Consider the following 25,912-nt stretch of genomic DNA (forward strand, 5'->3'; position numbering starts at 1 on the left):
CTTAAGCCATAGCCATGATTTGGTCATATATTCTGTTATGTAAAGTTTTGTAAGACTTATCCATAACTTATCCATGACTTATTCGAACTTTACTAGTTGTGCATATGAAGCTTATCAAAGATTAATATAAATATTCTTACAATTTATTTTTTATTCGCTGTTAATCCGATTTTAAACAAATTTATTGAATCCTTATCCAAGTTTATAAAGGATATTCCAAGCTTATAAATGCAAACAAAAATAATTAAGTGCAATTAAATTGCAAACTCTAGGCTAAATTTAATTGAACATCGTTCTTGAAGTGAAGTGTTTTCGATAAGGTAAAAACAAGCAAAGAAAAAAAGTAAAATCCAGTCATATACGTAAATGACCATAATAAACAAACAAGCAAATGTTATAAGAGATAGACTCACCCAAAAAAGCGTACGTACGTACGTATATATATATATATAAGAGTCGAAGGTGGAAGCTGTGCAGATGTTGCCCCCGATATACTCTTACATTTAAGGCGAACGAAAAGTTAAAAATTTGTGTATGCGTGTATGTATCACCGTATAGTTATTGCAGTAAGAGGTAGCTGTTGTTGTTGTCGTTATTGTTATTCGGGTGCCTCTGTTACGACTGCGTAAAATGTTTTTATTTATGCGAATCATGTTTGTGGCACGCGTTCGCAATTAATTTGTAACGCGCCACAACAAAAAATTTATACCCGAATGTCGTTCAGACAGTCAACCGTCAATGGGTGAGTCAGTTGTATATATATATATATATATATATATATATATTTCGTTTTTTCTGCGTATTTGTTTGTGATTTGTATGGAGAATTTTTGTTGGTTTTTATTTTATTTAAAGCTGGTAGTCTACGGCGTTCATTAATAAATTATCCATTAATTGTGAATGCGGCTTTTCTACTTTATCATGGATTTGGTACGACTTTTAGCGATTTAAGTGTGTCAAAGATTTTAGCAAATGCACAGCTTCTGGATAAGATCGAAGTAATCAATTTCGCAAGCGTTATATATGAAAATTCGAAATTGATCCGTGTTTATCAAAAACCAGTTTATGGCCATCAGGTATCGAACGAGTCGATTACCAACTTACTGTAGCGAGTGGAAAGCCTATAAGCTCGAATGAGAAATTTTTTGACTGTCAAGTAACATAGTCAACCTAGATCGTGATGCGATCAAATTTACTCTTTATCGATTGAGCTATGAAAGGGCTACGGTTTGTTCGGAAATTTCCTGCTCTTTTATTTTCGAGATTTTCCATTGAGTGAATAACTTCCATTTACCTGTTTATAGGTTTAATAAGGAGTCAAAAGTCTTTGCGGTTTTTTCCATGCTTCTAAATTTTGCTTTCAAGATTTTGTAGCCGTACTCTTTTCAAATGATTCAAAACTGTCACGTAGTTGATGTTTAGTACTTTACCCTATTCCTGACAGCTTACGTACGCGTCGTGCTCCAGCAGTTGCAAAATTTCACCGACTTTTTCGACAAGAGCGAAGGACATCTTTGATATTGAAATTTCCAGAATAGAATCGAGCCACCCACTCCTGGGTCTTTCAATCACTCACAGCATACCCACCGTACACTTCACCAATGTTTAGGCACGTTTCTGCAACATTTTTACTTTTTTTATAGTGAAAAAAAAGAATCGCGCATAGTGTATTTCTTCAGGTATTTCACTCATTTTCAAATCAATGTAACTTTCTCTTCACAAAAAATGTAACCTGAAATTTCACCTTTTAACCGCAAGTTCTTTTAAGACAATCAGGGGTGTGTTCTCCGACTTATAGGCATTAACGCCACCCTGCGGAAAAAACCGCAAAGACTTTTAATATGACCTAATATTTATCTGCCTGAGTGGCTGAGTAGGCAAAGCTAACTCGGCTAACAACTCAATGGTCGACGGTTCAAAACTCAAGTGCGGTACAGTTTTCAACAAAACTGATAGCTCGATAGAAACCAGTGCTAAGACTTTACTCTTAAATTAATAATAACAATAATAATAATACTTTAATGCTCATGCGGTCAACTAATTTCTTTATAAGAAAAAAAAAATAAACTGATTTCGATAAATTTGCTTAAAACATTCAAAAGCCCTACAGTGGGCCATGGCCTCTAATTCATGTAGCAAGTTTTCAATATGAAACGTTATAGAAGGTCGAAAAAGCGCTCCGATTCGAACCATTATCAATACTTTTCGTTCTTAGGCCGAAGCACATCAGTGTACCAAATTTCATCAAAAATTATCTCAAAAATTGTGGTCTGTAGATTAAACGTAAGATGGACAAACGGACAGATAGTCTGATTCTGAATCGATTGATGGATTCATCGCAAATACCTCTGCGTCTTATACAAACATTCACACAAATTTAATATACCCTTATATCACAAGCGTAAGTGTAAGGTATAATTATAGGTAAACGAGATTCGCTTTAAACCATTTCTTTACTTTGACTGCTGCAATTAATTGAAATGCTTTGATATGCTTGAATCCATGTCAGCAGCAAATTATTTTATATATATTTATAGTTAAGCTATGAAAATAAATACAAAAATTATCGCAAAATCTTATCAGTATTAGTAAGTGGTTGGCTTGCTTTTGCATATGCTATGCCCCCGTAGCGATTATCATGTTACGACATATTTGACTTGTAACGAAAAAGAATTCATTTGAAAAGCAATGAAATTATGTTTATTTTTCAAATTGCTTCTATACTGATTATCAGGTTAAAAGATCAACTTAAGTCTATGCATCATTTATTTCATCTTAAGCAAGATTTTTGCAAATTAACTTAAAATTCATTTCAATGTACTCAAGTTTATCCAACACTTAACTAAACTTACCTTAAGCTTATCCAAACATATTCATGTAAGATGTTTCCAAACTTATTCGCGACATCTACATTTTTGGCCGCGACGCACTTAACGAAGATCATTGAAATTTTACCGAAATTAATTAACTTGAAAAGAATATGTACATATGTACAGGTAAGAAGAACAGTAGATATGGTAACGACATGGAACACAGACCACGGTGGTTTCACTTGCCATACATTTTGCATATGTAATGGGGGTCCTAGGTTATACGAATTATTTCAGTTACTAAAGGGGGTGCCGGTTCGCGCTTAAACAACCGAAAAAATATAATTTTCCGTCTTCAAGAAAAACGGTAAAGAGTGACACTGTCCTGAATCTAAAAAACCCCGGCGGTCACATCGTCCTAAATCGAAAAAAATGAAATTTGTGTTTAATAATACCATCCTATCGTTCGTCTCGCATTGCTTGCTAGTAGATCTACTGTTCTTATCATTTCATTGGGATGTAGAGTAAGTACCTACTGTTTTTGAAAAGAGCACGTTACCAGCATTTTGTAAGTAAAACCGTGACTTTTCCATTCAACCCTTTCAAGTTATGCGTGCACAATACTTTCTTTGAATGAGCAATTACCCCCGAGGTATCCTTTACACATGTAACACGGTCACGGTTAGAGGGAAGTGAAATGGACAGAGAGTGACCGCAACCTAATGTGTGCGCCTAATCGTTAAGCGTTGTGACTTTACTGGCTGGACACTTACTGTAGCTACGACCAAAAGCTTGCTTTATCGGACTAAGAAAGGAGCACTCACTTGGTAATCACCGGTCTTATTTACCCGGCTTAGTCATATCATATCAAGGCATATCTTTCGAAACAATTGAAGCCATAAAAGAAATATCCCTAAAAGACAGAAGCTATTAATTTCGCTTTGGTTCTTTGTGCGATCTGTTGAACGCACATTTGGAATGTACCTAAGTAAAATAGAAATTATTTTTGATAAAATTCAATGTTCTTCTACCAACTAACAAAAAAAAAAAGAAGCGGAATATTAGGACTAGGACTAGGAATACTAGGACTGCCGACATTTTGCTTAAATCTATAGCTACTGCTGTCCACAATTTTGTGATATTTTCATCTATAACTTTTAATCGATTTACTGACGCGCACTTTCGAACGATGAATGTTTCTCATTTTTGTGATTCCATAAAATCGGCTCATAAATGTACGGAATAAGTATCTCGAAAATTTGTCCCGATAAGGAGAAAGTGATTATAAGATTTTAAAGTTATTTCTATGAAATTACCAAGTGAAAACACTATAGCGGGGCACGGTCAAATATTAGAACCCTACACCGTCCTACAGTTATTCATAAGACGACAATTCACAGGAAAGTATTATACGCGAAATGGTCGAAATTACGGTCCGATTCCAACCATGTTGATGTTCCATATTTCATCAAATATCTCAAAACGTGTAAATTGAACGCAAAAAAAAGGAGGCGGACAGATGGACAGACAAGCTTAAATCGATTCAGAAAATGATTTTGAATTGGTATACTAAAAGGTGATCTTAATTCAGGTCTTTATGGGCGTTACATATATCTCCACAAGCTTTATATACTCTTGGTAGCCGTGGTGATGGCATATAAAAATCATCAAAAACTAATAATAACATTATTGTCGGTTAAAGCCGACAATATCTTAAAAATTGCGAGATTTAGCTTGAACACGATTAACATAGACAGACATTATTCGGGCAGAGAGAGACAGGCGAGCAGACAGGCACACAGAAAGGCTTAGATCGATTGAGAAAATTATTCTGATTCGATCGGTTTAATGAAAGTTTGGCCTATCCAAAGCTCTTCTGCGTTTTACATACGTCTGCACAAACTTAATATACCCTTTACAAGGAATGGCGTGGGGTGTAAGCTTTAAAACCAAGTTTTCTTAAACTCAAAAGTGCGAAAAGTTCATATTGATCCATGCAGTAGCTCCAGTGTTAAAGATTTGATTAATCTGGGAGCAAGATAATAAAAAGGAAGAAATGAAAAACAAGAAAAGACGTATGTCACAATTTGTCCGTAAAGTTGTTTAACAAATTAATGGACATCTTCCTAGGGGGGAACATGTGCTCAGAATATTTAATGTTGTGGAACAACTCGAAATTTGAACAAAGATATTGGAACGGAATGATTGCCATCAACTCGCACAGTTCGCATTTTCTAACACTCGACTAAAGTAATATTTCCCTTTTTCTTTAGCGTACAATATGAGTTTTGTGCTATGATATCATAGTAGGCTCGTCTTTAATTGTCTACATTTTTTTTTACTTTTTAATTGAAAAGAAAAGACTCTCGCTCTTCCAGTCAATAAACGTACTTCAATAATAAAAAAAGAGAAAAAACAATTTTTTCGAAAGAAGGAAAACTTTTTTTCCTCGTAGTGAAGAAGAAGAAAATAATTTAATAAATATCGCTTTACATTTGAGAAAATTTACAAGATTTTTTATAAAATCTACGTTAATTCGAAGAAGAGTATGCCTGTACGTGAAATAAGTGATGATAATCACTTTGAATTGGAATTGGCTGATGCTGGACGACGTTTAGTAGTCGTTGATTTCTCGGCATCTTGGTGTGGCCCGTGTCAATTGATTGCTCCGCATTTTCAATTGCTTCCCGAAATATATCCAAATGTTATATTTCTTAAAGTGGATGTCGACAAGTGTGAAGATACTGCACTTAATCAAGGACTTACCGCCATACCAACATTCATGTTTTTCAAAAATAAGAAAAAAATTGATAAAATTCAAGGAATTGATATTAATGCCTTAGCCGAAAAGATCTTGGAATATGCTGAGGTAAGTGAAGGCGATGAAGTTGAAGAACCAAAAGCTACCACAGATCTGGAAGACTACGGTGAAGGCCTAATGAATTTGAACAGCTTTATATCGGAAGAAGAAAGCGAATGTATTAACGAGTCAGATAGTCATCCATTCCGTCAGTGTCTTATTTCCGATACCGGCTATTTACAATCAGACTTCGATGAACAATTAATTATATCGGTAACGTTTAAGCAAGCGGTTAAAATACATTCTTTAAAACTTAAAGCTCCAGCACAAATGGGACCCAAGGAAATTAAGCTCTTCGTAAATCAACCACGTATCCTTGACTTTGTCAGAGCCGAACATATGGACAGCGTACAAGACTTGCTTATAAATCCAAAAGATTTAGAAAAGGGTACACCCGTTAATTTGATCTATGTTAAGTTTCAGGGTGTACGAAACATACAATTGTTTATAAAGAATAATCAATCTGATGGTGTTATTACCCAAATAGATTATATGGCCTTCATTGGTAGCCCCTTAATGCCGCTAACATGAATTTTAATGGCACTACAAACCCTACCTAAATTTAAGATTTAAAAGCAATACAAATATCCCGGAAAGTACCCGCTCTGAGATGGGCTTAACAAAGAAAAAAGAAATTGGAAAATATAAAAATGCTCAAAAATATCCAAAAAAAATGGAAGTTATTGGACTTATGAAAAAGCAGAATCTGAAGTGGCTGCTTTGAATTGCCGGATTCAATTGCTCGAATATATTTTTCAGAAAGTTCAGAAGAGGATTTGCTTACTCTGCGGTGTTGCCAAATTGCCAAAGCTCTTGGCAAAAGGAATTGTCAAGAAATGGGCTTTACTTCAGAAAAAAAAAAAATTTGGATTCAAAATTGAAAGAAGCTTTATATGAAAATTGGCTCCAGCGGAAGGGCCAAAGATGATTTCGTGAAGGAAGTAAGCCACTGCGAGCAGAAACTCTGTAAAACAATATCTAAAATGTGTACAGAATTCCTAAAAAGAAGATAATTCAAGAGGTAAAAAAGCAGCTTTTCTTCAAATTATGCGCACTTTTCCTTTCTTAACTCATTCTCTCTTTTCTCCTGCAGTTGGCTTTACGGCTTTGGGTTTTATCAGTCGTATCATCCTCCACGCTTGTACTATTTTTAATAGAGTTTCATTTTGGTACCTTCCTCAGTAGCTAGAGAAGGTTTAAGAGCGTCTAGCCAAAGCCGAAAACAAACATTTTTTTCTAGTCGCTCAAAAGCTTCTTGCGATCGTTCTAAGCCGTTACTTCAGATTCTCGCTCGTTTTACATAAACAATTTCTAATTTTTCAAGTATTTGTAAGTTCCCGGTGTTGATTTTTATATTCTTCGATTTCCCCATAAAGTAGATAAACTTTTTTAAATCGCAACCAAAAATGTGCCTTCCGGAATATTAGTTGTTATATTTACATATATAATATATATAATATATATTATTTTTATTAACTTAATCTAATCTAAGATATTAAATATAAAAGATAAATTTGAAAATAAAAAGTTTTGAAAACCATTAGTACGAAGTTTCGATAATAATTACTAAAGCCAACAAAGAGGCAACAAGGCAGCACATAATCTTTAAGTCTAGCTTAGAAGTAGCCTTCTTCGAAGGAGATCTCAGTTTACAATTACATTCAAAACTCTATTAAATAGCAAGGAAGCATTGCGAAGTTTCTTGGGAGCTCAATGGCTTCACTTCAGTCAAGTGAAAATTTCGTGTCATTCTCTTGTCCCTTGGTTACACCAAGCGCATCAGGTTACATTGCAATCGTTGTGAAAGGTACCAGTAAATAAGTAAGAACATTATAATCAGGGAAGACCGACTATTAGATATCCTACACCATTTCGCTTAATACAGTTATTCACTCGTTTTGGCAATCAAACACCAAAAATTACATACTAGTTTCGGGCGAAGGCATAGTTTTCACTGTATAACGATTCAGTTTCCATAGGAATGCGTATATGAGAGGGGGTTCAAAAAATTGTCCAGCCGAATCAAATTTTTGCATATCAGTTTAGAATGTCCAAATACTACAATTGACCAAGTTTTGTCGAAAAATTCTGAAAATTGTGATTTTTTCCATATAAGGCGTGATATGAGGAGTGATCGAAAAAGCGAAACGATAGAAATCATTTTCATTAGCATTCGTCCTTGGATCAAAACACGTCAGTGTACCAAATTTCATCAATACATATCAAAAAGTGCGACTTGTAGCTTGAGCAAAATTTTACATGAACAGTCATGAGAAGTACGTATAGACCAATAGGCTTTAAACGATTCAGAAAATGATTCAGTCAGTCAGTGATGCAGAAGGGCTCTGCATGTTATACAGACGTCCACACAAACTTAGTATACCATGTCTAACAATTCTATTATTTATATCAATAATTTATTTATTTGTGTATGCACACGTTCACACAAACTTAATATACCATGTCAAACAAGCGGTGTAGAGTATAAAAATAAATTATTGTTATAAATAACAAAATTTAAGTATATTTTTTCTAATAATAATTTTTTAAAAATTTTTATAAAAATATATTTCATTAAAAATAATATTCTTCGTGTATCATTACAATGTATAGAAAATTAAAGAAATAAAATAAATAATTTGAAAAAAAAAAAATTATTTAAAAATTAACTTTATAATAAAAAGTATTCGACAACTAGTTTGTTTTTACCTAAAATTATTGATAATAATCTAAAAAAAAAACGAATATTTTTATCATATGTTTTATTAAACAATTATTTTTATAAAATTGTTTATATTTAACAATTTCGAATTTTTTTCCCAGAAAATTTGTTTATATGATACAATACTAATGCCATCCGAATGCTACCTGCTGCTGACTTCATAACGGCAATTAACAAGAAACTTGGATACTATGGCATGGTTTGTAAGATTCGGCTTACGGCGTATACGTATATTGTATTCTGACTTGTTTTCATTTTACTTTATATGGGTTTTTATTAATTTACATAAATATGCACAAGTTTCAATGTTGCTTATCATTATGTCTATGTATAAGAAAATCTGAGAGATACGCTTGACTTATTTATTTCTTTATATATATATATATATATATATATGAATGTATATATGCATGCATATATGTATCTATATGCAATCGGGAACGACATATAAACCCATTTCTCTATTCTCTAACATTAAATTGTCAGTTAGAAGATGATATATAATAAGAGGTGAAAAGGTTGCAAAGAGTAAGACTAAATAACGTATGAATAAATCGATTGTTAAACATGCCGTAGAATGTAATTTCAATAACATACAAGTAGCACAAAGAGGTTTTAATATAAACACGGATATATACGAGTAAATGTTATGAGTAAAACAATAGCAATAACTACTGTGCTATTGGCTGGCTGGCTAATCTTAAGATATGAAATGAATCGCAATCTTAAAAATCGCATTAAATTATAACATCATTAATAATAATAATAATAATAATAATGTGGGAATAATTATGTGCCTGTGTATGTGTCTGTGTGCGAATTTTTTGCTTAGTAGACAAAAAAAAAAAATGAAACAAAATTTTTATGCATTGATATTAATTATCATAATACGCCGGCGAATAGATTACAGCAATTCGTATACAATCAACACTTTACATATACAACAACAAATTACACACAATTAAAAAACGAAAACAGATAAAAAAAAAAATGAAAAAACAACGCCACCAACAACAGCAAAAGCAAAAAAAAGTTTTCCGTAAACGTCAACTGAGTGCAACAAATATGAACGAAACCTGGTTACAAATAATAACAAAAACAAGAGCAAAAGAGAGAGAATGAAAGAGATAGTAGGCAATGTAGAGACTGGAAAGAGAAGACGAACAAAAACAAAACAAAGTTTCACTTTTTCTGAGTAGATAAAAAAAAATAAATAAATAAAAAAATGCAAAGATGAAAACAATAATAATTGTAAACTTTAGCTTTTATAGATTAAGAAGGTATTGGGTGTTTGTGTGTGTGTATGTGTGTGTGTGTGTGCATGTGCTCTTAAAGAGTAGGCGATTGAAGTTAATATGTGTGCGTGCATGTGTGTGTATATAATATTAAAGAGTAAGAAATTGAACTTTACTCTTAAAAGTGTAATGCTTACGGGCAGCAGTAACTCTGCGACGAGTTACAAGCAGCAAAGACAAAGTAAACTACATAAGAGATATTTAACAAACGGAAGAGGCGAAAAAAAAAATAAATAAAAAGCAAATTCGTAGATACATCTCTAATAGATGCTCTCTCTCTCTCCTAACTTCGTTTATGCATTTCGTGTAAATTTCTATGTTAATTTGAAACGAGAACAAGGCCAAAGGAGTGTAAAATGTAGCATGGCGTTTTTTCGATGGAGAGGCATAAACAAACCCCTACGTAATAGTAAGGGAAGCAAAAAAAAACAAAAAAAATTGACATTTTCGCAAGTGCAAGCACTTGAGTGCATGTGCGAATATATTGTTTTTGAAACAAAAAAAAAAAAAAAAACAGTACTTAACCCTTCCCCCATGCCGTCATTTGAGGAAATTAAGAGAATTATTATTGTTTTTGTATGATTTGCACTCAAATATGTCGAAAACTTTGAGTAAAGAGTTTAAAAGAGAATAAGAGAAAGAATAAAAAAGCAAGTAGCTTTTTATATGGATATGCTTTGGAAATGAGTCGAAAAAAAAAGCACTAAAACACATTCACACACACACACACACACATCACCACACACATACAAAACTACCACCACAATCAACTCTATACAATTGCATATGCATGTACTTCATACTCAGCGAGTGTGCTGGCGACTGGTCTGGTATATGCTTTTTGGCTTTTGTCGGTGTTTTGTTTTTGTTGGTTGGTTAGTAATACTGTTACGCTAAACCTAAGAATCATTCTTGGATACGCGCGCGAACCGTTAACATCTACGCTCCATTATTTACAATTCAATGTAAAGAATTTTGGATAGATGGGGACTAGACCGTAATAGGAAAAAAAGTGCATTAAAATGAAAGAAAAACGCTCGAGTGTTAATAATGGATTGGACAACAGAAAACTTCAAAAATTTATAAAACAACAATAACAAAAAATTTGATTTTTTTTCTTTTTCATTAAAAAAAGAAAAAATAAAAGTTTTTTTGTTTGAATAGAAAAAACAAACCTTTCGAACAATAGTTCAAAGCAGGACTTGAAAAATTATACAAAAAACAAAAGAAATGTTTATTTAAAAATTCAGATATAAACTACAAATTAAAACAAAAATATAACAGCGAACGATTAATAAGGAAAATGGATTTAAAAGTTAAATAATAAAAATTGTGTAAAAAAAAAAAAAATTGTTTTTTATTTGTGTTTTCTTTTTTTGTCTTTGTTTTGTTTTTTTTTTTTTTGTTTTAAAAAGAACGACAAAAATAAGTAAATAAACTAACGGATTAAACTCAATCGTATTAGATTTAAAGAAAGTAAATATTCTTCCAAAGTGAAATGAAGGTATACGCGCAAGTTTATATGTACGTTGTGTATTAAAATTTTCTTTACATCATTACCGGCCGGTGTTTTGTATATATATATATACATATAAATAAAAAAGAAAAAAAAAATTAAGGCACATTCAACAAATACTTGAAAATTTCTGTTTTTGGTCAGTGGTGCTGCAGTGCAGACGCAGCAGTAAGCGATAGCGCCGCGCCATCAATGTCGTATGAGTGACGAATATTTCGCTTTTATTTCATTTATTCGAAATTATTTGTCAGTGAAACAAGTTGTGTCGTCGCTGTGTAGTGTAACCCAGCATAGGTGTATATAGAATCTTGTGCTACTTTATGCACTTTTTTTTCTTTCTTTTTGGCCTACAATTTAAATTTTGTCTGTAATAAAAACCAAAGCAAAAAGAAAAAAAAAAAGAAAAAACGAAAACACCAGCAGCAGTGTATGCTAGAATACATATAAAAACATCTATAATAACTGTGGAAAGAAAAAAAGAACAAAAGAAAAAAAAAATAAATAAATAAATAGATAAATAAATAAAAATAAAAAAAAAAAAATTTGCATGTCTTTAGATAATAAGCAAAAAAAAAAAAAAGAAAATATATTAGTAAAAATTTTACATTAAAAAGTGAATATATTGTGTAAATTGTGAAGAAACGAAATTACCCGAAATTTACAAGAAAATATTGCGTTAAGAAAGCAAATAAGAAGAAGAAAAAAAGGCGACAAAAAAATTGCAAAAAATTTATAATTAAATTTTATATGCAAGAAAAAAAAAAAAAAAACGACAACAATTAATCAAAGAAATACATTGTTTAGGGTAACAAACACACAAGTGTTCAACGAACAATAAAATAAGAGCAACAAGATCAACAATAATAATAACAACAACAACAACAATAGACAACATCAACATCATTAGTGTGCATCGGCAGCAAAAATAAAACTTTTTAATCTAAAATAAAAATTAAAAAAATAATTCACATTAGTGAATATATATATATATGTTGCGTTGGGTGCGTGTTTGCGTGTGTGTGTGTGTGTGTGTGTGTGTGCATAACGAAATTTCTGTTCTTTTGCCATTTTACTTAAATAATATATATAAAATTAAATTTCTTAAATAATATTAATAATAAAAATTTCTATAAATAAATTCAAGTGTGCAGAGCAAAAATTAAAGACAACAACAGAAACATTATCGCATTAAATTGTATTACACTGTGTGAGGTGATAAATATATCAAGGATAACTGTACAGGCGTACATATCCTTAAAATCTCTTATATATGCAACAGGTGATTAAAAGAAATTTCTTCTTTTTTTTTTTTTTGTCCCTATTTAAGGCATTGCTTGGACTACATTACTTTATAGCAGATAAATTTTCAAGGTCATCATGGTGATAAATTTATATACAAAATATTAAATAAACACTTGAAATTGCTACGAAAAAAAAAAGGAAAAATAAATAAATAAAAAGACAGTTATGGCTTTTGCATGAAACCCATTGCCTTTCTCAGTTTTAATCTTAAGTTTGTATGCATATATATAAAAAAAAAGTACATAAGTTCGTAAAGGTAAATAAAGTTTTTAGGCGTTCGGTGAGAGGCCGGATTGTTTGACAGTGGTAATCAAAATAAAACATTTTTGGATCCTTGAGTAAATAATATTCTCTTGCTCGACATTCGCTTTCAAGCGAAAACATTTTTTTAACTTACAACGTTCCTTAAAGTACAAAGATAAACGTACACTTTGCATGAGATCCGATTTTTGAACTTTTTAACCAAAGAAAAAAAGAATATGTGATTTTCCCAACAGGCACCTTTTTCGAAATGGCTTTTTTTTTTATTTAACGTTGAGGTTAAGGTTAACGGATACTGAAATGCATTGACGTAAAGAAAAAGCTTCTACTTTGTAACCTTTGGACAAAAGTAAACTATTCTCTATTTTCATTAGAAAGGCGGAAGGGGAGGGGAGATATTTGTTGAATATTTAAGGACAAGCCTTGAATTGTCTTTGTATTCCCTATACCTGGTGCGAGGATAAATTAAGTTTGTGCGGATACACGCAACACCCAGAAGTACTTGGAATAGACCCAATTTTTCTTATACCGATCGATTTAAAATCGCTTTGTGAATCAGTTTATGATTTTGTCCGTCTGTCCGTCTTGTTGTCTTTTCTTAACTCTACAAGTTAAAACATTCGAAATATTTTGAATTTTGTTGCACCGAGAGACTTTGTCCCAAAGAAAAATAATTTTTGTTGTTATGTCTTTATACCGTACATCACTTATGGTACAAGGGTATATTCAGCTTTCAGCGGGCGTGTGCGCTCTCTGAATCAATCTACGCTTGTCTCTCCGTCCGTTCGTACGCCTTGTTTTCTTGTATTCAACCTACAGGCCGGAAGGACAAACTCTATTGAAAATGGTTCTAATTCGAACATACTGTCAACCATTTTCAATATCAGTGATTGCATGAATAACTGTATAATTGATATGATGTAGGGAATTTGATGTTGCTCCGTACCCGTGTCCGGCTATGGTGTTTTTACTTGCTCATGTGTATGTTGTATATTAGATGTTCATTGGAGACCGCTTAAAAAGATATATTAAAGATTAAAGGCCTTATGAATTCAGCATAAAAAATAAGGTTGAAATGCAATTTAGTCTGTGCGTAGAGTCAGTGAGTAGTGTTAAATGCTATAAGAGACTTTTGCTAAACTTAGTTTCGAACATCTTGATCTTTTAAAGAGATGATGTTACTTCATCTTTAATCGAGCACAATTTTTGAGAGCATAAATGGAGTTAGGTACCTAAAAAAGTTTAACGTTACTTCTTGAATCTTGGCGAGAAATAACTCTACGAAGGGCAAGATATAATAATAAATCAGAAAAGAGAGGCATTTGCATTGAGGGTAAAGGCGAATATTCCTAGCGTTACTGTTAGATAAAACTGATGCGACAAAGTCGAAAAATGAACATAATATGGAAAAAGTCACATTTTCGTCATTTTCCACTATCATAGCAAAACTAGTCCAATCAGCGTTAGCAACACTAAAATGGGCATATTTACCAGACATTACTCCTTCCGACTACCTTCGCTTAAAGACATTAATTATCTGACTAATGTTGATTTCTTAATTATTGTCTGTCCGCATAGCAACACCATTTTTATTATGATGCCCAAAAAAAAGATCACAAACGCATACGTAGATAACCTCAAACAACCAGTTGTTCTTCCAGGACTAAATTCATAAAATAAGAAGATAAAAAAAATATGTGAAGTCAGCTATACTCGATCTGCTTTATTATTTGCTTGAAAGACGCAGCTATTTCCCATAAAAAAGGAACCGATCAGGACCTACAGTTTTTTAAAATGTGCGGTTTTAACTGGGACTTAATTCTCCTTAAAGAAAAATTTAAAAAAAATTTAAGGCTTTAAAGTGAAAAACAAAACAAAAAATGCAAAGAAATGCTTTATCTAATGATGGGTGGTTTTTATATCGGTTTAAAGTAATTTTGTAAGGGTGTTAATCTGACACTAATTGCTAAGAAACATTTCATCACCAAATTTATATACCCAGCGCAGTTTTAATAGGAAACGGCAAACGGAAACATAAACAGACAGAAAGACCGACGGATTGAGTTAAAATGGCGTAGTGCTAATCAAGAGTATATCTATTGTATTAGCTATTCGAACATCGTCCATTACTAGGCCTTGCGATTTTTTGACAAGACAACCGATGAGGTTTGAACCATTCATGCTAATCGAGAATATACCTATTTTATTAGATATTCAAACATGGTCCATTACTAGGCCTTGTGATTATTTGACAGGATAATCGATGAGTTTTAAATCGGCCTAACTAGCTAAGTAGGTAGGAATCGTGACTGCCAAGCTCGTAGTTCGTAGGTTTAAATCTCAAGTATGGTAGAGTGTACTTTTATCGAATGTATGGTGATCAGTGAAGGCAAAATACAAATCGCCTAGAGTATGACTACACTTCTAGCCCCTTTGCCCTTCCCTTGCTTCTTTTTTTGTGAGTAAGACCGTTATATGCGTATAGGAAATAAAAAAATCAAAAAAAAAAAAAAAAAATCTTTCAGTTACCTGAGCAAGTCTTAACATGCATAGGTTTTAAAACCAAAATGGAACAAAACAAAAGTTTTCCAATGCTCGCTGTAATGAAAATTAATTTGAAATTTCGTTAAACTCGTAAGACTTTACTCCACTTGCATTTTAATAGATTTCAAAGATTTTGCAATGAAAATGGGTGAGGCCTAAGGTAACCTTTACGTCCATTTTTATTACATGGGCGTACAAGCAAGCATATGCGCATAATACCAAGATTATCATTTAATTTTTTTTTCTTTTATTTCTTTTTATTCTTATTTTTTTTAAATTTTTTTTTTATATTTTTTTTAGCAAAGAAAAGAATAATAATGATTTGCAATTTTGCATTTCAAGTTAATTGTTTTCTTTATTTTTTAGTTTTTAGTCATTTATTCATATTGAGTTGTTTTTCTTTTTGTTTTGTTGGCCTTTTTACATAAAGTATAGAGACATGTAAAGTAATCATATATCAAACGCATATACATAGACAGTTATATATGTGCATATGTATATTTTGTATAAATGAATAGATATTTATCAAAATGAAAAACAACATTTTTCCATAAACATGGATATAAAGATAAAGCTTACATATGACTATATCACTGAAGGATAGATTCTAAAAATTTTATTCCATTAAAAAGAGAGAGAGAGAGAGAGAGAAAGGCATAGTTCAGAGTTTATAAATTTATATACGAGTATTAAAGTATTAAGAAAAATAATTTAAGGAAAGTTAAAAGTTTCAAATCATTTTATCGCATCATAGGCATAGTCGTCGTGCATTTTCGATTGATTCAAGTCAAATGTCATATCTACATCGACCATACCCTATATGGTGACGAGAAATGAAAATATATTGTAATATTCCATTTTTCGAGGCTTGTTTTTGCTTTTTGCATTTTTTGACTGTGGGCGAAAAAATGTTTTTTTTATAGTTTTATATTTTGTGTGAAAATTAGATATGTGCTTGGCGTGATTTTTTTTTTTTTTGTCTCCACCTAGTAACTTTGACAAAAAAAGCAAAACAAAATGCATTTTTTGTCGAACAGACAGAGAAAAACAGAAAGATTAATCTAATCTAATGGTTTAGTAAATAGTAAAATGGTTTAGTAAATAGTATATCGATATTGAAGGACAGAACGACGAATGAACAAATGGATAAAAAATCGATGGATAGACTTTGAAATGGTTACCATGAACCGGTACAAATGGACCGTCGTCCAGAGAGGTAGATGGATACCTACAGAGGTGGACCTCAAGGGGTAAAGTTAAATACATGTGTGTATAGATAGATGTCAAGGGAAAGACAGATAGGTGAAAGTAGACAGTTGGAGAAAGAATGGAAAAATGGATAGATGGACACATAACTAGATGGATTTCCGCAGATCAGACTAGGCAGGCATATGAATAGACTGTCGGACGCAAACACAGGTGACTGGATAATCAAAACAATGTCGAGGAAAAGGGTTAGACAAATTGGCTGGATAGACAGGACTAAGTACACAAACGAAGAGTGGGAAGAAAGACATATCGGCAGATAATAAACAGTCCAAGAAGAGTTTTAAAGAAAAGACGGATAGACGAGTATTAAGTTGAGAGTAGACAGCTGCATAGAAAGACATATGGAAAGATAATCAAATGGATGTCAAGAGGTGGGATTCGCTGGGAGACCCACTAGGTGGACTGTTGGCCAAAAAAACAGATAAATAAATACTAAGGTGAACTTTTGAGGGTTCAATTAAGTAGACTGGCCAATGATGAAGACAGATGTGCAGCTGGACTGTTAAGCAGAAAGACATGTGCACAGGTGCACAGATAGGTGGTTGTATTTCCAGAAATCTGATTAGGTACCCATCGGCGTAGACCGTTGTCCAGAAAGACGGATCGACAGATAATGAAAAGAATATCAAGGGAAATAGCTAGACAGACGGATACGATCGAGAAAAAGGGCTGAGAAGATAGACAGGCGAATAGACTGTTGCACAGAAAGACATATAGGCATCTAATCAAAAGGATACAAAAAGAAAGGGTCAGATAGGCATTCAAGTAGAAAGTTGGATAAAAATGCTGATGGACAGATAATCAGCGGGGAATCGAAAGAAAGTGCCAGACAGACATAGTGGCGAATAGATTGAGAAATAAAAACATAGATGGACAGATAATGAGATGTGTATCAAAAGAGAGGATCAGGTAGATCGCAGAATAGATAGTTGGAGAGGAAGACATATGGACGGATAGCCAGGTGGATATCCAGTGAAAAAGTTACAGACGTACAGACAGATAGACTATTGCAGACGAAAGCAAATTCACAGTTATTCAAATTGATGTAAAGAGCAGGAATTAGAAAAGTTAAAACAATAACTGAACAGATAATCAAATGGACGACACGATCACAATTAACAAAATAATTCGCAATGTTTAAGGATTATCTTGGTTAAGTTATTATTTTTTTCAAAAACAGATTTATACCACTATCAAGCATAACAGCTGAATTTTTAAAGATTGTATGTATCTCCCCCCGCAAGCGTTTAAATACTAATCTATAAAGGAAATATTTATTATTCAAGGCAGTTATCTTCTTTTCTTTTTTCTCTAAAGTCGACTTGTAGAATTTTTAAATAAGATAATTTATATAATATATATTAAAGTGATCGAAAATCTTAGTTTTATTTTGTTTTTATTTTAATATTTAGGAACCGATTGAACTAAAGAAACGTTTAGAAGAAGTGCGTTTATTAGAATCGCGACGTTCTGCACGTTTAGCTTATCTGGATCGTGACACAGATTTTGCACGTTTAGCCGATATGGGTGGAGGTGAGAGACGTCGCACATCGCACAATATTGAGGTGCCATTATCAACATCATCATCATCATCTTTATTGTTGTCGTCAACTGCGTTGTTGTCATCATCCTCATCGCCGTCGTTGTCATCATCAATAACAACCGCAACAGTAACGCCACAGCATAAGTAAGTACTACAAATTTTTTTCTCTTTTACTTATCAAAAAAAAAAAGAAAAGATAAATAATAAAAAAATAAATAAATAAATAATTAAATAAATAAATAAAATGCAATAAATAAAAAATATTATAACATAAGCAATTTTTATATATCTCTAACGCTGCATTGTAGTTATTAGGATCAAAATCGTCAAACAAGAAAAAAAAGAGCGGCATACATATTCAATCGACACACTACGACTAACGTTTGATCACTCCGTCGCTCGGTCTCAGTTAAGCTATAAATAAGTACTGCAAGTAGACAGTGCTTGTACACTATTCCGTCCAAATGAGATAAAAAAATCACGTTTGTCAGATAAAACATTAACTCTTAATCTTTCAAGCTTCTTTGCAACTAGATCTGAGATTCACTTTTATTCCCCTGTACTAATATTGTGTTCGAAAAGTAAGACCTATCTTGCTTACTTCTATTTATTAGTATTATTTGTCTTCCTTAAACTCAAACAATATTCTTTATTAACGCGTTGGCCCCCCCCAGCGGAAGGAGTTCACATTGCCCACTACTACGACAAGGGAAGAAAACTTATTATTATATAAAGCAAGCTTTGTGGCACTCACACCTTTCTACTGCGTAGCAAAGTCAGTCAGTCAGCCAACACAAATTCAATCCCAAGTGTTGGAAAGCATACTTTAATTACGATAAGCGTAATGCCTGATCGTGTAGCTGTAGTGAGAGATCGGCAACAACTCATTGAAAAGTGCAGCAAAGTGATAATAGCATCACAGAGCATACATTCATTTCTTGTCAGTGCAAATAGTGGAAGGGATTTAACACGTTTAGGAGAAGATGAGATTTAAACGGCACATGTACCTTTTTGGGTGCATGATAAGAAAAGTTTCTTTCTTTCTTCTCAATTTTATCTCATCTCATCCGTGTTATGGCTATCATAACAGTGTTCGCGAATTCAAATCTCCATACGGTAGAGCATACTTTATGAGCAGATGTACCCTCTTCGGTACATGATGGCATAGCTTTCCCTTCTGTTCATTTTTATTTTATGGGCCACATGAATAGCCGCGAGCATAATTGGTCTGTCTGGTTGGTAAAGGCGTAACGCTTACCGATCGAGCATGCTCCTCTGAGACTACGACTTGTCCCTGTTCCTTTCTTTTCAGTTCTATTCTTAAAAGCTTAAAATCATTCACTACTTCACCTAACACTAGATGACAGATAGTTTTCATATGTTAAGCAATGGGTGAACAATATTCGTCTTAATCTGACCGCTTTACTGCTAATACTTGTTGTATTATTAAGTGCGACATAAATACTTACAAACGCAATTAGATAAGAGCATTAGTAACTAGAGAATGTTATCAGACTTGCAAAAGAAAACACAAAAGAAATAATGTCGCATTTATGTATACATTATCTTATCGGAAAAATGAAATCGAACAGAAGAATGCAACTGGAATTGTCGTAATTGTTTTTGTTTTTCAAATAAAATGCCGGCTAAGAGTTTTGGTATCTGGCGGAGGAAGGTTACACATATAACATAAATGCGAATATAGGTAACGGTATATGAGATTATGTTAAGAGGCTTATTGTAGTAAGAAAAGGGAGTATGATCTTTTACGTGACGTTACGTCTTCAGTTGCAATGCATTAAATAGATTTTCATTTAAATCATTACCTTGTTATCACAATATAATAAAACTATTTTATTTATATAAAGCGAAAATTAAAATAAAAAAAAAATAAAAAATTAAAAAAAGAAAAGAAAAGGAAGCGAACAACAAAACAATTACTTGTAAATGAATAGAAATTTCAATTAAACATCAAATCAATATCATAGACGTCGCGACGACTTTTAATGCGCCACAACATTTAGAGTTAAATGCCAGCCAGCGCAGTGCAGTGTTTGATAAGCTAAAGTTTTGTTGTTTTTTATTTTTCCCCCACTTTTTTTCATATTCACAATAAACAATATTTTTTAAATGCAATAATTTTATACAAAAACTATAAATTGATAAGATTACATAGGAAAAATAAAAAGTAAAAATAAATGTACAAATTTTAAATTAAAAACGAATTCTGGTCACTCATCAGGCGAGAGGAACGCGTTTAAAGAAAAAATGTCCGATTAACTAACGAATGCCTTAAGACTAAGCATTAAGCTTCAAATCAAAGTTCCATCATTTTGTATAAGTTAGATTTTTGCCTTTTTTTGAACTTACCAACCACTTAATGGATGCCACTACACTTGTGGTTATTGTGATGATTGGGAAGGATTACGTAGAGTGGAAGGGAAAAAAAGAAAAAGTGGTACTTGTATATGTTCGCCATGCGAAGTGTGCTTGAGTTTCCAAGTAATAGTGTCTTGTTGTGCAGAGAACGTCGACATCTTGATTTTTGGTTAAGTGGTTGAGCGTACATACACAAAATAGGTGTATGTTGCTTTCGAGCGTTAAAGCATTCGTGACAAAGTTTTGTGACCAACCCAGTGATGCGGCAACAATATTGTAAATTTTTCCCCTATTTTTTCGAAGCTTTCTAATTTGATTTTGAAAAAGTTCGAATTTTGAATTTCCTTTAATGAGTACTGTACTAAGTTTCCGATACTTCCTTGCCCGCGCCGACTAGCCGCGCGACTATCAAAACCAAAGTTTGTGAGTTCAAATCTCAGGTCGAATAGAGCATAATTCTGCCTAGCTTTAGTATGGGCGCTCAGTCTCGCGACCACTGTCTCTATCACTTTCTATTTCGTTCCTTTTCCACCATTACCATGTCGACTGAGTCATATTAAAAGAAAAAAAATTTGGAATTTTTTTTAATATCTTTATTCTACTCTTCGAAATGATTTGACTTTTGAGTTCTTTCCACAAATTAAGTTCCATGTCTGGGTTCTTTCCACATACTAAGTTCCATTTCCGGGTTCTTTCCACAAATGATTCTCTTTAGGGACTTTAATTTTGCATATACAGATGCTAAGACTTCTTTATGAATTCTCATAGGACTTAGATCTTACCGACGTTTTATATATATAATCAGATGAGATTAAAAAAAAACATCATATGAATTTTTATATAAATTCCGTCTTATTTTACTTGTTTGCGACTTAGCTTAAATGTTGGCATGTACTTGGTCGTTCTCTTGTCAAATCTTGCTTTACAGGAATTTTTTTAAGGTTTAGAAGCAGAAGAAAATTAGAAACAGATGAAAGTAGATCTGATCAAGGATATTCTGCTTAGTTTTTTACAATGCAATTTTTTAAAACTCCCCACTACACAAAAATCACTTCCATAGGTTCTTGCTCTTGAACTGATGTAATAAGATTTCGGAGTTTATTGTGGTACGATTTAAGATGGTGCTCTAAACTTTACACCAAAGGCTCTACAATTTCCAATACCATAACGTAATCGAAAAGGACTAGCTACAAGTTCATTGCAAATAGTAGAGGAAATTTTACGAATTTCCGAAGAAACGTGTATTTGAGCTCTAGTTGATTCTGGATTGAATTATTTTTATAAAGAGTAGACTTTTAATATTGCAAGCGTAAATTTATTAATTGGACAGACAGACAGACAAAGAGAGGGAGTTCCAGCAGACAGGACAGAATGAAAAGACAGAGAAGGCAGACGAACAGACATACGGACGGGCAAGATCAACAGAGAAGATGGGCAGACAAAAATAGACAGACAGCAAAGCAGACAAGGCGAACAAGGCAGACAAGGCAAACGGATAAGGCAGGTGGGTCAAGACAAGCGAACAAAGCGGGCAAATAAGGCCGGCAGACAAAACAAGCAGACAAGGCTGCCAGAGATAACAAAGAGAGAACGTAGAAGACGGACAGACAGATAAAACAAGTGGGCAAGATAGACAAACAAATGACATGACTTGGATTTGACTCGCGTTTCACCATAAATATATGTATATATATGTAAGCATGTATATGCGTGCAAGTATATAAATAAATACTTAACTTATGCATATATATATAAGTATATATATGCGTACTTGCATATCTGCATAATATGAAAAAAAGGTATAAAAAGTATAATAACAACTTCTAGAAATATATATACAGAAAATGTATGAATAAATTATACAGAGCGACTACATTCTCAATTGATAATTAAATCAAATAAGAACAGAATTGGAAAAGAAATCATAGCAAACAAGAAGAATAAAAAATGTTAACAATGTATATTTTTTTTGTCCGTAAGGAGTAAATATATAATTGTTTAATCGATTCTGTCACTATCGAAACCCATATCAAATGAATGAGATGAGATGAATATAGGATGTACAGCTAATGCTGTTAATTGTCCCTCTGTCCATAAGGCTCATTATGTATGTGTTATAAGTAGCTGTTGATAGAAACTGTGAAAGATATCATTCAACAACAATTCTATTGCGTTGCCTAATCGCAGATCCAAAAAAAATAAATAAATAAATAAATAAATAAAAAACAAGAAATTCATACAAAGAAAAGCCAGTTAGTTAACTTCAATCAAACCGGCAGCGGCGTACGATTTTTCTATAATCATTAACCCTCGCTTTTCGTCTATTCGTATAAAATTCAATTAAAAACGCAATTTATTATAAAATTTCTAACGTTATCTCAGCTTTTTTTTTAATTTTCATCATTTAATTATTATTTCTATTCTTACCGTTGTTGTTGTTGTTGTCACTATTGTTATTGTTATTGATAATTTCAATTCTCTCATATTTATTAAAATAAACACACTATGGAAACCTATAAACGTTCCAAGACGCCTACATTTCATAGATTTTTTTTTCTTTTCTTTTTTTTTTTTTTTGTTTATTTATTCTAAGCAGCAGCCGCAACGCCATAGCATAACAAAGATTGTTATTTAATCTTAATTCAATTGATGATTTATCTCACACTCAACGCATTTTATATTAGAAGGTATATATGTACATATCTGTATGTATATATATATATATATATATGTTGCTGTTGTTCGCTTTTATATAAATGCGGAAGTCAATCCACATATAAAAAAAAAAAAAAAAAAAATGGGGAAAAAAAAATTTTTTATTACAATAAGACGTTTTATTTGGATTTTTAAATAAAAATTATAAATAAATTTATTATAAATTTATAAATAAAAAGCTGAATTTTCAAATGCTTATCGAATTTCATGTAAAAAACTGATACACAAGGCACAAGGGTGTAATAAACTGTGTGGATGTGTGTGTAACACCCATAAGGACTTGGGATAGACCCACTCTCTATTATTCCGATATGATTCAAAATCACTTCCCGAATCGATCTAAGCTTGTTTTGTTTTTAATGAAATTTGCTAAACCGATATGTTTCGATCCAGCGATGAAAACTATTCAAAATGATTGAGATCGGACCATTTCTTCGCTCACTTTTCATGTAGCACTTTATTTTGAAAAGTCTTTATATGAGTGTGTTGGGTCAAACTATAATATCCTTTTTTTTCTTTGACTTTTTATAAAGAATGATAGATTTTGATCCTTGTATTTGTGATCCAATATTTGATCATTAGGAAATTTCTTCTCCGTGACACAGCTCTGTGTCTATCTATCCATTATTCCATGCACCCTTTCCTTGTAAGAATGTTATCGAAATGCCAAGTTTAATAAATGAAAAGAAAAATCATTCAGTCGAAGCACCAGTAGGTAAAATATAAAATCTAAAAAAAAAAAAGGCGTAACCATTATTGTATCCTTCAAGTACACTTCAAGTCTCTATAGTTCGAAGAACGAACGCACTAATAGAACTCGTTTTTGAATCTTAAGCTGATCAAGAGTAGAGAGATTTGATGAAGATTTATCGTTCGAGCAAGTAATCTATTGGTTACAGGCATGTCCGTGTTTCCAATAATTGTTCGCAGCAATGCAACCATTGTTTTAACAATCTTTTAGATAATCCTGATAAATACTTTTGGTGAGTTTTAAGATCACTGTCTCTTCGGCGGCATTGTAAATTGCAGTTTAATAATCACGGTATGCGCGGTTGTGAAGTGATTAGACTAATTTTCAAGCACGAAGAAAATAAAAAGAACAGGGGCCGGTTTATAATTCTCGGGTGAACTTGATGGTCGTGGATAATGGTCTCGCTGTAATGGACACATAGTTTGCACCTAACGGTAAAGTAAGCATTTTTCTGGCTAACGAGTAAAAAATCCTTTAATCGTGACACTAATCACACTAAAAACTAAAAACAACTATAAGCAACGAAAAGTAAACTTAAGTAAGTAACTCTGACATATAAATTTTCTTAAAAAGATTTCTAAAGTGAGCAGCAATTTCCCAGAGAGCCTCCTCAGATTGACGCCGCTTATTGATGTCTGCCCACGTTAGAAAAATGCGTTACCGTTATAGTTAACTTGAATGGCAGTCCGATAGAGTAAGCTACAGTGCGTTTTCTGCCATCAGTGCCAGACTTTTCATCTTCTTCTAATAGATTTTGTTTACGATCAGCTGGCTACAATGACAAGCAAAAGTCAAGAAGTATTCTTAATACATGCACTTCAAGGTGGCACCATCATGAAGAAAAGCATCTAGGTGCTTCTAGGACTTCTATTGCGAGGAAGAATATTTTTAACCTCACCCCTTTTTTTTTCTATGAACCAATATCAATGAACTGCTTGGGGTAGTAATAGAGTAATGGGAAGGAAGTAGGCATTTTTTTCAACATTTTAAATGAAAAACTAGTAAGAACACAATAATGGGACAAAGCCCATCTTTTAAATACCCTACACCACCCTACAGGTATTCATATATAGATTTTAAAAGTAAGGTGTTACATGGGGTTCGATGCGAATTGGTTTCAGTAGAGCCCGTAAGTAAAACATAAGATAACAAGACGGGCAGACAGACGGACTGACAGATCGATTCAGAAAGCTACTTTACAGGTCGTTGATTCTACATTCATGCAATGAAAGGTGCGCCGATCTTCAAAAGGACAGACGGACAGACAAGCTTAAATTCAAAAAGCGATTCTGAATCGGTCGACAGCGATCTATCTCAAGTCCTTCTGTATATTGCACACATCCATACAAACTTTATATACCTTTGTACCATAAGTGGTGTAGGGTATAAAACCGTAAGGAAAATTTTTATTTTTTAAATAATTTCCACAACATTAAGTTTAATTTATTAATTTACAATGTTAATATCTAATAAAATCTGAACAACAAATAGAGATACAGGCGGGCAGACAGCCAGACAGACGGTCATATTTAATAATCTGCTGATAAATCTGAATCAATTCGCGTTTGTTTGCCATGTAATTAAAAAAATCTTTTTTCATCTTTGCTGCATAATCTTTTGCTTTACAAAGTAAATAACGAACTAATATACCATCAACTTTTAAAAGAAAAAAAAAGAATCGAAACGCAGCAGTTGTCGCCTGTTTACATTGTATTTTATAATTGATGTCATCGTGTGCTAAAAACTATTATTTAATTATGAAATAAAAAACATTTTAATAGAAAACATAAACAGCCTATCAGTTGTTATGTCAGACAGACAAGATGAATGTATTTATAAATATTAGGTGTGTGAGAAGCGAGTGATTAAGACTTTTATTATGCATTTAATGATTTTCGTTGCTTGTATTTTTATTTTGCGTTTCTTGAAAACTATTTTTCTCACAA

The 25,912-nt window shown here is 32.6% G+C and overlaps 2 protein-coding genes across 2 annotated transcripts in view; both read left to right on the top strand.

Annotated features, from left to right (window-relative positions):
* Positions 1-25,912, top strand: part of LOC119638174 (zinc finger protein 395) — a 484,238-nt gene that overhangs the window by 238,556 nt on the left and 219,770 nt on the right. The window contains exon 2 of the mRNA XM_038034825.1: positions 17,991-18,265. Within this exon, the coding sequence (XP_037890753.1) occupies positions 17,991-18,265 (275 nt within the window). The remainder of the gene's footprint in view (positions 1-17,990; positions 18,266-25,912) is intronic.
* Positions 5,282-7,113, top strand: LOC119638177 (thioredoxin-like protein 1). The gene has a single exon (XM_038034827.1). The coding sequence runs from the start codon at positions 5,358-5,360 to the stop codon at positions 6,198-6,200; it is 843 nt and encodes a 280-aa protein (XP_037890755.1). The 5' UTR covers positions 5,282-5,357; the 3' UTR covers positions 6,201-7,113.

The sequence above is a fragment of the Glossina fuscipes genome, unplaced genomic scaffold (assembly GCF_014805625.2).
Source record: "Glossina fuscipes isolate IAEA_lab_2018 unplaced genomic scaffold, Yale_Gfus_2 84, whole genome shotgun sequence".
NCBI lineage: Eukaryota > Metazoa > Arthropoda > Insecta > Diptera > Glossinidae > Glossina > Glossina fuscipes.